This window comes from Cydia pomonella, chromosome 21 (genome assembly GCF_033807575.1).
Source record: "Cydia pomonella isolate Wapato2018A chromosome 21, ilCydPomo1, whole genome shotgun sequence".
NCBI lineage: Eukaryota > Metazoa > Arthropoda > Insecta > Lepidoptera > Tortricidae > Cydia > Cydia pomonella.
This window is the reverse complement of record NC_084723.1, coordinates 4,240,570-4,258,695: the sequence shown is the minus strand read 5'-3', so window position 1 is coordinate 4,258,695 and position 18,126 is coordinate 4,240,570. Positions and strand designations below refer to the sequence as shown.

At 34.3% G+C, this 18,126-nt stretch overlaps 1 protein-coding gene across 2 annotated transcripts in view; it reads right to left on the bottom strand.

The window, feature by feature from the left end:
* LOC133529624 (uncharacterized) overlaps positions 1–18,126 on the bottom strand; it is a 44,853-nt gene that overhangs the window by 22,718 nt on the left and 4,009 nt on the right. For both annotated transcript variants that reach the window (XM_061867378.1, XM_061867377.1), the window contains exon 2: positions 1,486–1,566. In XM_061867378.1, the coding sequence (XP_061723362.1) occupies positions 1,486–1,566 (81 nt within the window). The remainder of the gene's footprint in view (positions 1–1,485; positions 1,567–18,126) is intronic.

Below are 18,126 nucleotides of genomic sequence, written 5' to 3'. Positions count from 1 at the left end.
ATGTATGATCACGCGCCATATTGCGGAATTTCATTGGAACTAAATTTTTCATACTAAACTGAACTGCCACCCTATACATGAGAATAACAGCGCCCTCTTGACAATGATCATATATTTCTAGTCGGACTTTAGGTACATGATATTCATTTCAATACAAGTCCAATTCGGCAATATTTGATAACATTTACTAGAATTAGTTAAAACAATTAAAGTACATCTAATACTTCGTAAGTTTTGATGATATAAAGAATATTACATAGATGGCTGGCTCAGTGACACAAACAGGATATTGGCCTCTGTGGGAGGCTCTGACACAAGATAGCGTCATTTTGGCGTATTCTTCGCCATTTCACGCCAGTTGGGTATTCCGAGGGCGGAGAGGTCTTTTAGGGCTTCGTCATTCCAACGTTTTCCATTCCAAAAACATTACACGCGAAAAACCCCTTTGAAATTTTTATTCCTATGCATGTGATCAGCTATTATTCGCAAAACTCCATTCAGAACTTCACCAGTGTTGAAAAGAAAAGTTATATTTTGTCTCAGAATGGCGGGAGTTTTCGTTACCTCCCCTTATGATGAAAACTTAGCAAAGTTTTCTTTGTTTACATTATCAAATTATTACATGTGGGCTTGAATATTTTATGCTAGATATTTTCTTTTATTTCTTAAGAAATAACTTTTATAATAACTGTTCTCTGATATTTTTTGTTTAAGTCTAAGAAAAAAACGTGTCTCGAAAAATCAAGAACTTATGCTCGAATAGATGGCGATATACCTTTGGCCTATAATTGAGTAGATAGCGATACCGTTTGATATTAACGCAGATCAGTGAAGGAACATAGGTCAAATAGCCTAGGTCATTCTAAAAGTTTTAGTCCTATGTCAAAAGATGGTAGTAATTTAGCTATCTACAAAATTTACTTTGACAATACGCCTCTATACTCAATTATCTTGGACTGTAATGTTAGTATGGCCAACAAATTAAATTCGCTAATATAGATACCAAAATAAGGACACTAAAAAGCCTCGAGAATTAACGTACATATAAGAAAATAATATCAATTAAATTAAAGTATAAAAAAAGAAAGAAAAAAAAATACATTTAATTAACCCCACATCATAGTAGAGGAAATAGGTACATTAAAAGAAGAAATGCAGACATAAAACACAATGGACGCTAATTGGTTTTCAGCGGGGATCTGGCTTGACACACACAAACAGACATATAAAAGTAGCACAAAAATTACGTATCATAAGATAACCCCCGGCAAACGGAAACATGGTGGCCCTAAATTTACTTGGCGCCATTCTGTGGAGCAAGAGCTGGGTGTATTGGTGATGTGGGAGAAGGTTACCCAAACTCACAAACTGCCCAGGACCGGAGTAAGTGGAAGAATATGATTCGAGCCCTACACCTTCACCGAGTAAACGTCAAGTGTCAACTCGTGTTAGGGCTACTTCTCCTCTAAATGAATTGGTACTTACTTAGGCCGGTTCGTTTTGGCGTTTTATCCTCTTCTTCTTCCACCTTGCTGTTGGATTTCTTCGGCACTTGCTCCGAAACATCTGTAATTATAACGAAAACTAATTTAAAGTCTGTGCTAATACTGAATAATTAATGTAAATAATATTATTTATTAAATTTTAATAAAAGTTATATGAATAACTTTATGCTTTGTCATATTTTTTTGAATTTTAATAAAGCCTTTTTAAGGCTTATTTATTAGTTCATTAATATTTATACAAGATAATTAACAATTTCAAGGCAGTAACTGACGATAATGATCTATTTTAGGTATTTCATTTAATAAATAAATTCACGACTCAGGAACAAATATCTGTGCTATTACACAAATAAATGCCCTTACCGGGTTTCGAACCCAGGACCATCGGCTTCACAGGCAGGGTCACTACCCACTAGGCCAGACCGGTCATCATATCATCATACATTTTCACCCCTCAGATCATATTCAGGCATAACAAAATCACTCTGTATATCACTCCAAGTTAGCACGCTGTAACTCGCTTAGAAAACAACCTTTAGGGCCATTGTAGGTACTAAATATAACCTTATTTAATTAAATAAGCTTACGAATAAACATGCAGGTCGAAGCTTATGAAAGTTCTGACAAATTGTACGCGTATATTGCGGAACGCATAACGTAGCAAATGTTACACAGTATGTAACAACACAGTAAAGTAATAACGAATTTCTTTGTCGAACTCGTATGAATTAGGTAAGCCTTAGAGCGTTTTCACATTGCCTGATCCGATATCGGATGTCGGATGGAAGTAAAGTAAGTATATGTGTCTTGTTTTTTTGTGTATTTATTAAATTTATTAATTGAATAAAACAGTATTACTAAAAACGAAAAATAACGCAAAAAAGGTTGACTTGACACCATATACGTGTCTCTCTCCATGGGGTTGTAAATACATATAATAAGTAGTATGACGACCGGTTTGGCCTAGTGGGTAGTGACCCTGCCTACGAAGCTGATGGTCCCGGGTTTAAATCCTGGTAAGGGCATTTATTCGTGTGATGAGCATGGTTATTTGTTCATGAGTCATGGGTGTTTTCTATGTATTTAAGTATTTATAAATATTTATATATTATATATATTGTTGTCTAAGTACCCTCAACACAAGCCTTATTGAGCTTACTGTGGAACTTAGTCAATTTGTGTAATAATGTCCTATAATATTTATTTATTTTATTTATATTTAATTTATTTTCTTTGATAGCAAAAACCGAATTTCGTCAGAAGAGGGGCATAAGTTTCTCGTATAATTTTATTAATCCTACGTAGGTTAAGCAAAATGGTTAACCATAATCGCCAACCCTGCACAGCCTTATGCCACAGTTTTACCAGCTCCGTTACGGGGTCCGATAACCGCACCTATTTATTTAGCTACTGCATCTTGAAACATACTGTGCGCGCAATATGACGAAATCCTATATTCGCGTTATTATGTTATACAATATATCCTGGCGACACATTGAACAGAATAAACAGTGCACGTTTTTCATGGGCTTATAGTATTTTTCTTTTTTTTTTTAGTTAAACAAACAGTCACTACAACACTAAAAGTTTTACAACACTAGAGCTTAAGGCTCTGGAAGGCATTGACATTGATAAATTTATGAAGAAGATAAAATAATCTTTAACGCTTAACAGTTAACAGTGCATGCAGTGTTACGTTAATATTGTTATAGGTAACTAAATAAAACACAATTCGGAAAAATATTTTCTACATACTATCTCACCCTGTGAATGCGTGCTAACGGCACCCTGGTAAAGCTCCTCGTAACAGGGAAAGTACAGAGAAGATGGAAGTGTCTCTCGCGCAGACTATTCAGTTTAGAAAAAAATGATATTAGAAACCTCAATATCATTTTTGAAGACCTATCCATAGATAGCCCACACGTATGGGTTTGATGAAAAAAAAAATTGAGTTTCAGTTCTAAGTATGGGGAACCCACAAAATTTATTGTTTTTTTTTCTATTTTTGTGTGAAAATCTTAATGCGGTTCACAGAATAGGTACATCTACTTACCAAGTTTCAATAGTATAGTTTTTATAGTTTCGGAAAAAAGTGGCTGCGACACGGACGGACATGACAAATCCATAAGGGTTCAGTTTTTTACCATTTCGCTACGGAACCCTAAAAAAGGACACGGCTTTTAATACATTAATAAAATATTATATACCCCCGCTTTATACCTTTAAACTTTTAATGATATTTTAGCGTTCTATAAAAAGGACATTCTGAAACCTACCGACGGCGACACGAGATAGGAAATTATACTAATATATTTTAAGCCCGTTGATTGTACAAAGGGAAAATGCTGAGCCAAATTATTACCCTCCGAGATCGGTATTATGATTTTAAAATGAAAGTTTTGATATCAATATCAAAAGTTTCATTTTATATATATAATCTAATAATCAAGTTACTATTAAACATGCCAAACTAGTTCATTTAATAGCAGCAGGAAAATTCAATTTTGAAATTACACAGATTCTTAATTATTAATCACAAAATTAGAATAAAAATGTAATAAATAATAAAGGTATTTATCTTTAAGGTTTAACACAAAAATGTAATTTTTATCCAAGCTTAGAGGCGTCGGGGAATTTGTTTATATTTAAAATAGAGATGGCTGCCCCCGACGGTTTTTATTTTTTTTAATAAGTTCATAGTATAAATTCTTTAAGTCGGGGGTCTCAAAATTATTTTATCCTTTTTCAACTACGTTTTAACCGTCGTGGGTTTTTTCAAAAATTTTAATTTTCATTTTATTTCAAACTCGGACTCGTAGTTGTGATTTTGCACAAATAAATGTTTTTATTCATATATAACAAAGAAGAAATATACAAACATAATAAAATTTAAGATAAGTACACCTACTGATAAAAAAATTGGCCCGGATCGCCGATAACGGAGAAGGTGCCCAGGTGAGAAGGCTGGCCGTATTTTCTCGCTAAAAGGCGATGGCGATACTTATGCGCTGTGCAAAATAGTGGCCAGCCCTCTGGTCACCTGACCAGAAGCCTCTATTAAGCGCGCCGACAAATCATGTGACAAATCGGTGCTGTCTGACGTAATTTTTACCCTTTTCCCGAACTTTTTAAACGTCAAATAAGTTAACAATTTGCAACCGTGAAACTGCGATATAGATATGAGAGCTAATTGGTGGGTGTGAAATGCAGTAAGTCGTGTCAGTAGGCATCTCGCGCGCACCAATAAATGCGAGTGGTGTCAAGGTTGTATCATAACAATATAAAAACTTGTATAGCAGAGAAAATTGTATCAAAGATAGGCATCTTTAGGTGAAAATAACTAAAACAAGACCTTTTTATTTAAACAAACATTTTCATTATATAGGAAAAAGCCACATAATTTTCCATGTAGATTATTCTAAACACTTCAATTACAAAAAACACACATGCACCCCTTTTGCCACATACGACCTTATAGAATAAGCTAGCGCAAAAGCAAATTCACTACGCGCGAAGTATCGGGATGAGCGTGGGTCTCGGAAAGCAAGCAACCGGTGCCGCATGCACCCGGAAAGGTGCCAAAATGGTTACTGAGTGGGATCCACGAAACACCATAGACGATGCATGACGGGGCGCTGGCAGACCGAAAAGGAGATGGTGAGACGACTTGGACGCATTCTATCCAAAATGGTGAAAAAAAGCCAATGACAGGGTCGAATGGAGAAAACGAGGGGAGGCACAGGCCCAGCAGTGGAAAACCAAAAGGCAACCAAAAAAAATTTAACGATGCGTCACCTTAATAAACAAAAAAGTAAACGGAAAGTAAAGATTATTCTGCGTGACTCCTGGTTCTGTCCTACTAACCATTCGCGTGTCTCGCCGCAGTAATGGCGCTTAAACAATTCAGTAGCAGCCCACTAATTACTGTAAACTCGATAAGACAGGATGTGCTGAAGTATTCGGCTCATTCACTGACAGCCGGGAGACACGCAATAGAAAGTATAGAAGTAGTGTTGGTAGGAACTCAAAGTCTCTTGAGTCTAAATTGAAGAACTCGACTCGATTTTACGAGACTCAGAGCTTAAAAAACTTCTGAGTCTTTTAAGTCCCGAGTCGAGTCCTTTATTGAGCCTTTTTTAAGCGCAACTCAAAAGGACTCGACTCTCCGAGTAAAGACTGAGTCAACAATTTTTATTTTTACTTTACAACTGCTGTGTCGTCGCAATGAGTAATAAGTACTTCTAGTTTTTAAGTTATAGATAAGTAATTAAATAGTTACAATTGTTACAAACAACCACTGTTTATTCTGGAGGAGCGGGACTTCCTGACACAGGTATTTCTTACCTACTAGGAAGACCCAACCTTGTTGCCATATGTGTACCTAACATTTATGAAATAAATCATTTTAATTTTTTTTTTCATTTACAAACGTATTCTCACCCGACGATATATTATTCTATATAACCTATATACTCGTATAACCAGAGCTACGCCTCTTCGTTTGACGCTTTTAGATTTTTTCTTCTAAATATTTTCCATTCCCCATGATTTTTTAGTATGCTATTGACACAATGAAAAACTAGGTTTAACGGTTAACCTTTTTTTTGCAATTTGCAAAACAAAAAAAAACTGTTTTGAAAGCGAAACCTATAAACCTAGAATATATTATGCTGAAGCGATCGACATCAAAATCAAAATAAGATTTAGTTAGTGGAAAATGTTTTCTCCCGAAATAGAATTTAATAGAAAAAATGCTTAAGCATACAATAAAATGAGTATGACCCAAATTGCTGTTTTAAAAAAAAAAAAAAAACCTGATTATACTCTATCATGTATCAATATTTTAGAATAAAACAATGATTAAAGAGGTAATACAATTAATTTAATACAAATTATTATTTTTATGCCATGTTAAGTACCTAAAAATTTAAAGGAGTTCTCTGAGAGCAAGTAAAATATTACAGCAATTTCTTACGCGCACATTCCATATTTTTATCTAAATAGAAGGCAAAGCGCTTGCAAAGGAAAAAGAGACAGTTATTAAACTAAGATAAAAGATGAAAGGAAATGTACTCAAAGGATTTCGTTGCTATTTTGATGGCCAGGCATTGGTATTAGAATAATTTATAACATTTATTTTTGTGGGATACTTTTCTCAAAGATTAATAAAACAAATATCTTTTTTATTTTAGTCTCTAGGAATATAAAAATAGCTCAGATTTTTCTGCAGAAATTGCTAAGCGTCTAGTAGACAGAAGAGCTGGCGGCTTCCTCGCATAACGTATCAGCATTGGGATACAACGAGGAAATACCACCAGCATCCTTGGTACAATGCCTCAAGGGTCTATTTTAGATTTAAGCTAGTTATATACATATATAATCCTCTGTATATACACGGTGGCCAAAAAATATGTGCGTTCCCGTTGCCAGAGATGTTTTGGGCTTATACTGAGCAACTTTTACTATGGGACCAACCCCGAAATCGCGAAAAAATTTTCTGGCTATTTCATACATTTTAGCTGGCCCATTTTCTATGGGAGGGTAAAAAATTTTTACGCGATTACGAAAAAAAAAAAATTTTTTTACGCGATTTCGGGATAAGTCCCATACTAAAAGTTGCTAAGTATAATCCCAAAACCTCCCTGGCAACGGGAATGCACATATTTTTTGGCCACTTTGATGGCCAAAAAATATGTGCATTCCCGTGGCCAGATTGGTATTGTAAATAAAATATTTTTTACAAATAGCAATATTCTGGTTTTTGGGAACGTTTTTTTCTATTAAAGCAATTAGGAAATCTTAAGTTTTCCCAATAGAAAATTTACTTATTTTATTTCACTTCCGATCTCGCACATCTAAACAGTAAAATAAATCAATAAATCGATAAATAAATATTATAGGACATTCTTAAACAGATTGACTTAGCCCCACAGTAAGCTCAAGAAGGCTCGTGTTGTGGATATTCAGGCATCGATATACATAATATGTAAGTACTTAAATACATAGAAAACACCCAGGAACAAATGTGTGCTCATCACGCAAATGAATGCCCTTACCGGGATTCGAACCCGGTATTTCTGGTCCAATACGACCTTCAAACCTTCTAATAAAACTCGTGTTGACAGTTGCAAACAGACTAATTTTATTTCATTCGAAATACACCGTTATCGAGTAACAAGTTTTTACTTATTACTAACAGATGGCAGCACTGGTATGGAAATGCATGGAATGCATATTATAAATAATGATTTTGTTACAATTTTAACACCTTTAAAGTCCGGCACCGCACTTACAACACTTCTGGTGTTGTGGGTGTTCATGGGCGACACTAATCGCTTACCATAGAATAGAATAGAAAGGTGTTTATTTCTCTAGTTTATTATGTTACATTGTATGTTTATTATGTCCATCAGGCCGATGGTGTGTTCGGCCTGTGGGTATGTCAGCTACTTACAAATCTTACAATCTACCTATGTTTGTCTGAAAGATCTGTATAAGTGTCATGTTTGTGCTGCTTGTTTGTGTGTGCGTGCAGAATAAATTTATATAAATTTAAAAGTTGTTTCATTTAATCGCTTACCATACGGCGATTATTATACTCGTTTACCACCTATATCATATAAAAAATGATTGTGATTAGACTTTCATAAGTCTAATTATCTAACGATTATGAAGACGTATTAAGCTTTGTACTAGTCATCATCTTCCTCGCGTTGTCCCGGCTTTTGCCACCGCTCATGGGAGCCTAGGGTCCGCTTGGCAACTAATCCAAAGAAATGGCGTAGGCACTAGTTGTTTACGAAAGCGACTGCTATCTGACGTTCCAACCCTCTAGACTAGGCGTTATTGGGATTAGTCCGGTTTCTTCACGATTTTTTTTTACTTCACCGAAAAGCGACTGCTATTATCTAATATCAGATGATATTTCGTACATCAGTTCCGAAAACTCATTGGTACGAGTCGGAGTTTGAACTTTTGAACCCGCTACCTCCGGATTAAAAGTCGTACGCTCTTACCGCTAGGCCATCAGCGTTTCTACCTAAGCTTGTATTTGTACCTAGTTACCTACTAACTGCTATTACCATTGAAGCCCGTCTACGGGATGGATTATTAATTTCTTTTTATAGTCTGTGTCTTATTGATTGGGGAATTAATTGATTCGTGTTGATGCGGGTCTCATAGGCTACATTGGAGCTTACTAACGGCTTTAGAAGATGTTTTTTTTATGGAAAAACCGAGTTCGGATTTTTATTTTTTTTATTTTATGCATTTTGGTTTGGTTGCATACATGTTTATAAGTGGTTTCTACCTTGTAAAACTGGTATCTATATTTAAGTACCTAGGACATGTAGTGTATGATAACATGAAGGACGACGAGGATATAAAAAGGGAGCGTAGGGCGCTAGCGACTAGAGCAAATGTGCTGGAACATAGATTTAGGCGTTGCACCGCGCCAGTAAAAATAACATTGTTTCGAGCTTTTTGCACTACTTTCTATACATGTTCACTATGGACCAGCTATACGCAAAGGTCGCTAAGCGACCTGCGCATCCAATACAACAATGCCTTCAGGGCACTGTGTTGCGGTTGCCTCGCTGGTGCAGCGTGTCCGGGATGTTCGCGGATGCGCGCGTGGACGGTTCCCGGCCATCATGCGCGCGCGCTGCGCGGCCGCGCTGCGACGCCTGCGGGACAGCCGCAACAGTCTCCTGGCAGTTATAGCTGACAGGCTTGACAGTCAGCTTCTTGTGCACTGGACCAGGGTACACTCAGTGGTAGCTACATATACATGACTCACATGAGTGTATGTAGTTATTACTGGTGTATGTGCCTGGCTCCAGTTTAAACCCTAAAATATTTAATTTAATTTTAAGTTAAATCTTTTCTATAATAATATAATATCATTTTTTAGAGTAAGTTAATCTAACACTGTATGGACCAAGGTCTGATATAAATGATTTTTATTTTATTTTATATTGATTAGTTTCTTTTTTCCATTTCCATATTATGATATAATTATATATATACGTACCTCGTGTAATGGCTATATAGAAAAAAACATATTTGTTTTTCATTCATTCTTATGCTACTTTATTCAATTAGTCTCATTTCAATATTGGGATAAAAATCATGATGAAAGCAGCCGATAGAAAATATGAATTAAAGGAAAAATACGAGCGCAATAATAAACGGTAAACATCAACAAACAAACAATGTATTCTTTAGACAATACAACAAAAACAAGTACAAGGAAGAAAATAATGATCGAATAGCGTCCCGTACAAAAACCTTTAATTACGTAGCTACGTCACGTTCCTAAGGTTTCTTAGGAAAGTTGTTGACATGCTACAAATAATTTAATAAGATGTATTATAGCTATTATACTTTTAATATCGATATTAAAAGATATTTATCGATATTTGTACCTAAGATGGACTACTTACCTACCTAATACATATTTGTACCTATGGACTGCTGTAAAAAGTAATGAAATAAACGTATTTGTATTTGTATATTTCATTATATTGTTGTGAAACCACGAAATTATGGGATTCCTAGACTTGCCTACACGGGTGCACTACATTTTTTAAAATTACTTTTCATATAATATATCAAAGTATAATAATATTATACTTTGATATATCATCATTCGTAGCCAAGTGGCAAAAAACGGAACCCTTATAGATTCGTCATGTCCGTCTGTCTGTCCGTTTATGTCACAGCCACTTTTTTCCGAAACTATAAGAGCTATACTGTTCAAACTTGGTAAGTAGATGTATTCTATGAACAGCATTAAGATTTTTACACAAAAATAGAAAAAAAAACAATAAATTTTGAGGGTTCCCCATACTTAGAACTGAAACCCAAAAAATCTTTTTTCATCAAACCCATACGTGTGGGGTATCTATGGATAGGTCTTTAAAAATTATATTGAGATTTCTTATATAATTTTTTTCTAAACTGAATAGTTTGCGCGAGAGACACTTCCAAAGTGAAAAAATGTGTCTCCCCCCCCCCCCCCCCTAACTACTAAAATAACAGAATGAAAAATCTAAAAAAAATATATGATATACATTACCATGCAAGCTTCCACCGATAATTGGTTTGAGCGAGATCTAGTAAGTAGTTTTTTTTAATACGTCATAAAATTAAAAAAAAATTTTTTTTCATCAAACCCATCATAATATAACAAAATCAATGTATCATAATTCAAAGTTTGCAGTGAATAGAGAATTAATCTTGAAACGCGTTTAACCACCATTTTGTAATCAACGGCTGGTCCACGTGCTACTTGTAAAGTCCAGCTATCGCTTTACAAGAGCTGATAAAATCACCGTACACTGTCTTGTACGAACCGTACAATTTTAGTCGTATTTAACTCCTAATACCTTGATACTGGCGAAATAGTCCCACTGAACTGAAGCCATAATTTTAAAAGACTGAATGAATGATCATCCGCTCCGCCAGCTATGGGACGCCTTATTGAGTAACTTTGAAGTTTGCCTGTGTCTATTGCTCGATAACACTAAAGCTAAGTACATGTTTGTTTACGTGTTTCATGTATTCTTTTGAGGTCAGCTACCCCGAGGGTTTGGATGCGGGAATATTTTGTGTATTTATAACTTTGTTTATTCATTTTTATAAAGCAGATACGTCTGCAAGCTATTCTATAATTTCCTTCATTCTCGATAGATCCAAGATGGATCTAGTGAGATTTTTTTTATTCGTTAGATCCAACTTCCGGCCGATGGATCTAACGAGAACTTTTTTAGTAATAGATCCAGTTTAAATGACAAATGGATCAAGTGGGACTTCTTTTTATCGCAAGATCTAATCTTGTATCAATCAAAAAATCTCTACCTTGTTAATTCTACTTGAATTAAACCAATTCCTTTTTAATGAATGAATGAATTATGCATTTATTCGAAACACACATACACAACATTAAAATAGGCTTAAATCTAGGTAAATTAGAAGTTACAGTGCTGCGGATGGATCCAGAAAATGTTGTTTTATTTTATTAAAGGAAAATTTTATAAATTTAACACCCCTAGCATGACACGAATTTACGACATTTTGGAACACCGGACATGTCTAATCGCTGCTATACTACCAACTTAGCTACGAAGGCTTACCAGAAGCGTGCGTATCAAATTTCTATAAAAAAGTAGCTACTTACTGTATGTACATAATTGCATGACTTCTATAATAATCTAAAGTGTATTTTTTTTCTTATTAATTTATATATAATAATATATAAGATGTAAATAAAATAATATGTAATATTTTGCGTCCCGCCGAATTTCTTGTCGGTTCATACCCTCCTCCAATTGAGGGGGGATTTAAATCTTCTCTGGTCAGAGGTGTATGTAGGGTTAAGGCCGGTGTAGCTTTATTTCACGTTCATAAGCGCATTGTAATATGCCTACTTAAATAATAAACTACCTTTATCTTAATCTTTCCATTTTTCCCTTTGTGCTTACACGAATTACGGAGGCGCATGGCCATAAGAATGATTATTGTGTAGATACTTGGGTTAGTCCGCGTATCATAGCGATCGAAGCTACGGAGCGTAGGCGATTTGCATGTTGGCTAAGTATTAAGAGTTGTGTATTATTGTACGTTTGAATTAGTTATATATATTTATTTGTAGTTTTGTATATATATGTTAAAGGGGTTCAAATATTAATTGTTCGAAAAAGAAAAGACCAGCAGATTTTTTTTAAACATGCAGTAATGTAGCAATTAAATTAGATTTCCATAATCATTATATTACAATAATTTCTTTATCTAAATAGTCATTTTCAACACAAGCTTTAATCGCTAACTGCACTTTTCTTTGAACAGGCAACTAATACTCACCGAGACAATTCTAGCAAACCCAAACAGAATGTGGTTGTATCGTTTTCTCACAGAGTTCTTATGACCACCTCCTGACTGTCCATAAAATCAGATCGGTGGTACAGTCGTGTTCACATACATCTTTAAAAGCCAACGTTTCAGAAATATATATACACGCCTCTAATATACTAACAATAATGTCGTGTAAATATATTTTCGGAAAGTTGGCTTGCAAGGATGTTTCTGAATTCGAGTGTACCATTATATTGCATGGTTACCCAACTTACATATGACTGTCACGATAGATCACTGCTTGCTCGACGTGGCAAGGCCCACAAAACCCTAATAACTTACATATGTATGTGATGTTTCAGTTCAGTCGAATAGTAAGGGGGCCTAATTTAACTTGCAAGATTTGACCCGAATATATATGTATAAAGTATCCGCTAGGTTTCGTGGAGGTGCTGGAGTGGCTAGAGTAGTGCTACCTGATTTTCACGCAAAACAGGTACAAAGGTTGTAGATTTGCGGGAAATACTCAGAAACTTACTAACTATAATATGTATAAACATTGCAAGCTAAGAGGAAAGCATACCACGTATCTAGTCATCCATACAAAAAGAGAAAATGTTTTTCCACTTCTAATTATTTTCCATTCTCCATGATTTTTTAGTATGTTATTGACACAATGATAAACTAGGTTTATAGATTTTCCTTTTTTTTTTAATTTGCAATACAAAAAAAATATTATTCTAAAGCGATCGACATCAATATCAAAGTGATTTGTTAAGATTTAGTTAGTGGAAACCGTTTTCTCCCAAAATATAATTTCATAGAAAAAGTACCGTTATTTCGTTAGGATCGCAAATATAGTATTCCTCCCTCTTAAAATAAAAGCTTGCAACATTACAAATAGGTACATATTTTTTTTCTAATCCAATACAAAAGAGTCCATACAAAGCGGTAGTTCCGGCAGCCGAGATTACTTATACCGGGCAGTGGAGCGGTACAAAGTGAACGTTAATTTGCACTTCCAACGGGAAATTAGTTATTATCTTCGTAGCCATTCATAATTACTTATCGATAATTATTAATTCAACCTATATTCCGTGGATGATTAAAGATTGCATGTATTATACGATGAAAACTCACTGTGGTTAAATGTTCTAGGACTATCGATTTGACAAAAAGCCTTTAAGGCCAGTTTTTTTCCTATTATTAAAAATGGGACCCTATTACTAAGACTCCATTGTCCGTCTGTCTGTCTGTCACCAGGCTGTATCTCATGAACCTTGATTTGTGTTGCCGGTATGAACAAATACTAATAAGAGAATTAAATAAATAGTTAAGTGGGCCTCCCATACAAGAAACGTGATTTTTTTGCCGTTTTTTTTTTAACACACACTTGGCCGGTTTTTTTTTTTATTTGTATATGGACTTCCTTTTTGAATACCGTGATGACTGGCCTCTACTCCACCGACAAAAGCCATACTCTTAAATGAAGAGAGAGAGAAGAGCTCCTCATTCTGGGCGGGATAAATACGAAATCTCAAATACGAAAAAAAATTTTTTTTGAAAAATTTGTGTAAGAAGATTTTTAGGACATATTGTGAAATTACACTTATTCTGTACAGAATAGGTAATAACTTAACCAAATTTACCATAAGTAAAAGATATCTGACAAAAAAAAATACAAAGAAATTAAAATCAGTTCAATAATTTTGAGATAATACGTTTACGCTACCAGTTTAATCTGAATGACGGCTGTAATAATTTCGGTTCAGTCCAATCTGCCTATTCTATGGATAATAAATTAATTCTGACCCCCGAACACTTACCATTCATAGATGTATTTTCATTCACTAGACAAGCTCGTAAACGCTCTCTTAAATTATCAAAAATTTATAAGATATTTGCATTTTACCCATACGAATGGCAACGTAATTCGTTGCAAATTTTGAGTTATTTCCTCATGATGGTTGACAAATTTACCTATTAATTATGATACATGTTTAATAGCATTGATTTGGACTTGATTTTTAATATTTTAATTTGTACTTTCCCTGCATTTGTGAGGTGCAAAATTATGTTTTTCGTAGAAAAGTTTGTTCAACTCTTATGCCTTCAAACCGTCTAAACGCAATTCCACTTTTCGAATCACACGCTATGCTAAATAAAATAAAGATAAAAGAGATAAAGATAGTTTATTATTCAAGTAGGCATATTATAATGCGCTTATGAACGTCAAATAAAGTTGCACAGGCTCTAATACTACAACTCTGACCCGAGAAGATTTAAATTCCCTTTCCGTTTTCCTGCAATACAGCCAGAAGTGTAAATGGCAGAAGTAAAAATTTGTGAATAATATTTCAGAATTGTGGCCGAATTGAATTGTTTGACATAATGCTAACGGCCGCTTTTTATCACCGCACCGCTCGCCGTCGGCAGGGTGTTCATCCTCACATCCTAGAACCTAAATGGTCGCGTACTGTGCGGTTTAAGAGGAATTTCCTCCCGCGAACGCTTCGGCTGTGGAATGAGCTTCCTTCAGAGGTTTCCCGAGGGGCTACAGTATGGGGTTCTTTAAAAAAGGAGTGTACAGGTTTTTAAAGGGTCGGCAACGCGCATGTAATACATCTGGTGTTGCCGGCGTCCATAGTCTACGGTGACTGCTTACCATCAGGCGGGCCGTATGCTTGTTTGCCACCGACGTGGTATTAAAAAAAATTGTTTAAACAACTTTTAGAATCGCGTCTTCATACGCAACTCTTCAATTCGTTCCAGATGCAAACTTATGCCAGTAAAATCGGTTATAAGTTGCTATTTACATTCTCTTTCTATACGGTCAAAATCTTCATTGGACATTGCTCACTGAATACCTAAATATTTATTAAAAAAATATAAATTGCAATAAATATAAAAATGTTATTTCTCGTAGTATGTAAATGAATTCCCGTTAATTCAATAACTTAAATGTCAAATGCAATAAAGTTCGATTCTTTTATCAATTCCACTTAAATCATGTCAGTTTATAAAATGAAAATAACATTTTACAATTCAAAGAATATCTGATATCAGAGCCAATTACAGTGAAGCAGTTGAAATACATTTATTTTCTAACAAGTTTTCGATTTCAGTTCTAGTCTCTTGAGCAAAGCGGTGCTATTCAATTCAATGTTTTATTTCAGGCTTGAAGCCCATATTATGTTAATAATATAATGTTAGTAAATTACAATCATTATCATCATCATTTTTATTCAATAACAATATTACATTGTGTTTGAAAAATCTTAAATCTAGGCACATGCATACAAAAAATATATCAAAAATAAATATTAAAACTAATTCAAATAAATCGGCCGCTCAAATAGATAGCCCAAAAATAAAAATAAAACATGAATAGTAATTAAAAAAATTGTACGTAAAAAATTAAAAATACGAGAAATAAAAACTAAAAATGTCAACAAGTAAGAAGATAAATTAATCAAATAATATCATTTAAAAATTAAGAAAAAAAAAAGTTAGTAGGTAACATGTCAGAATAAGCAAATAAATTATAAATTAAGAGAAAAAATGTCACCTAGTAAAAAGGTATTATGCAAAATAAATAAAATAAAAAAGTGAACAAGTAAAAAGACAAGAAAAATTAAATATAAGAACAATAAATAAAATATAACTAAATAAATAGCTCCAAGTGCTTAATGCGCCTGCTGCGCTATCCAGCGGGCCAGCATAGGGCTGTCCCAGCGACGCACCAACGCGCTCAGAATCTCGTATAAATCTCGTAGTCGCTATAGTGGAAATTTTCTAAAATCACAGACAGTTATAAAGTGACACTTAAATACGAATACGAAAACCTACCGTATAACTGACTGTCTTCATGTCATATAATTAATATATGTGATCTTATGTGGTGCCTGTAAATTGACTATTTGTGACCGCGGCCGGCAAAACGTCCCACTTTGTCGCTTGCCATAACAACACCTTGACAGGTTATTGGTATACAGAACCGAAATAAGAAAGTACGCATTTTCAAAACCAAGTTCGGCTTCACAAGTCATATTAGAGCGATGTTTCCGATTAAAAACAGTTGGAGGAGTCGCCGTCGTCCGACACGGCGAGGAGGACTATTGTATAAATAAACAAGCAAAATATCGTCCACAAGGACGACATTTGCTTGTCAAAGTAACTATGTACTTAGTAAATAGTTTAAGTTATAGCATAACGTATATCTAAATAGCTTAAGTTATAGCTAAACTATAAATCGATTTTTTTTCGTGATTTCGGGTTTGGCCCCATAATAAACGTTTTTTTTTTATACTACGTCGGTGGCAAACAATCATACGGCCCGCCTGATGCTAAGCAGTATCCGTAGCCTATGTACGCCTGCAACTCCAGAGGAGTTACATGCGTTACATGTATGTTGTCATGAGGAGTTGCTCAGAATGACTTAAATATTAACGGGTTTGAGTATATGGTTTTAGTTAATAAACATACTGTATATCTCAACAATATCTCTCTGTGATATGGCTGTAATCCACTCAACCGCTCAATTGATGTTTGATTATATCATTACAGTAACATTAACATAGGCAACTAACTGGCACAAATAACCAGGTATTGTGAACTCTAAAGACTAGGAAGACAAGACTGGAAGATAAAGTTCTTTCAATAGAATTACTTAAGTGTATGGTTGAGCGCAGGTACAAATTTATCTTTTACAGTAGGTACATATGGTGGTACTCTCCCGCACTAGTGGGGGAATGAGCGCTTTCCGTGCCTATATCGAAAGTTTTAAGGGCCGTAATTGTAAAAGGTTGTAAGATACATATGCGAACTCCTGATTTCCGCACTTGTATCGTAAATAACTATTGTTTCATCAATTTAGTTTACTACCTAATTAAATAAATTAGAGCAAATTTTTAGAGTAATAGTACATAAGACTCGGTTTGGTTTAGGTGAAAAAATACATCGAAAATATTCTGGCATCTTTACGAAACATTGATTAGTTATTAGGGGACGGGATGATTATTAAACCAATTGAATAAGTACACAATTATGACGTAAGTATGTTAGCATTTCTAGTGGACTGAATTTACATTAAATTGATTAACATTAATTGTTATTACATTTCACTTTTTTTTTAAATATAGCAATCAATAATTTATTAATGCGTAATTCAAAAGATTTTGGTAATTAAAAGTCATATTTACCTTTTTTAAACATTCCAAATATTTGTGCAAGTCATGTGCAAGTAATAATAATTAAAGACCGAAAAAATAACTATTAATACTTTTTTTTAAGGATTATAGATTTGCTATTTCAATTTACTAAAAGAGAAAAACTATATTCTATTCTAAAATTTCTACTAGTATCACTTCACTCACATAATTAAATTTATCGCTTTTTTTTCTTACTAAATCTATATTAAAACCTTTGAAATCAAATGTCGTGTCACACATACCTATGACACTATTAATTATGAGCAGCATCCTATTTGGTGTATCTATAATTAAACTAATTAATTAAATAAATATTTTCTTTTCCTATGCTATGTATATTATCCAATAAAAAAGCGGCCAAGTGCGAGTCGGACTCGCGCATGAAGGGTTCCGTACCATTTAAGACGTATTAAAAAAAAATCTACTTGCTAGATCTTGTTCAACATTTTACCACTTTGGACACACATTTTACCACTTTGGAACTGTCTCTCGCGCAAACTATTCAGTTTAGAAAAAAATGATGTTAGGAACCTAAATATCATTTTTGAAGACCTATC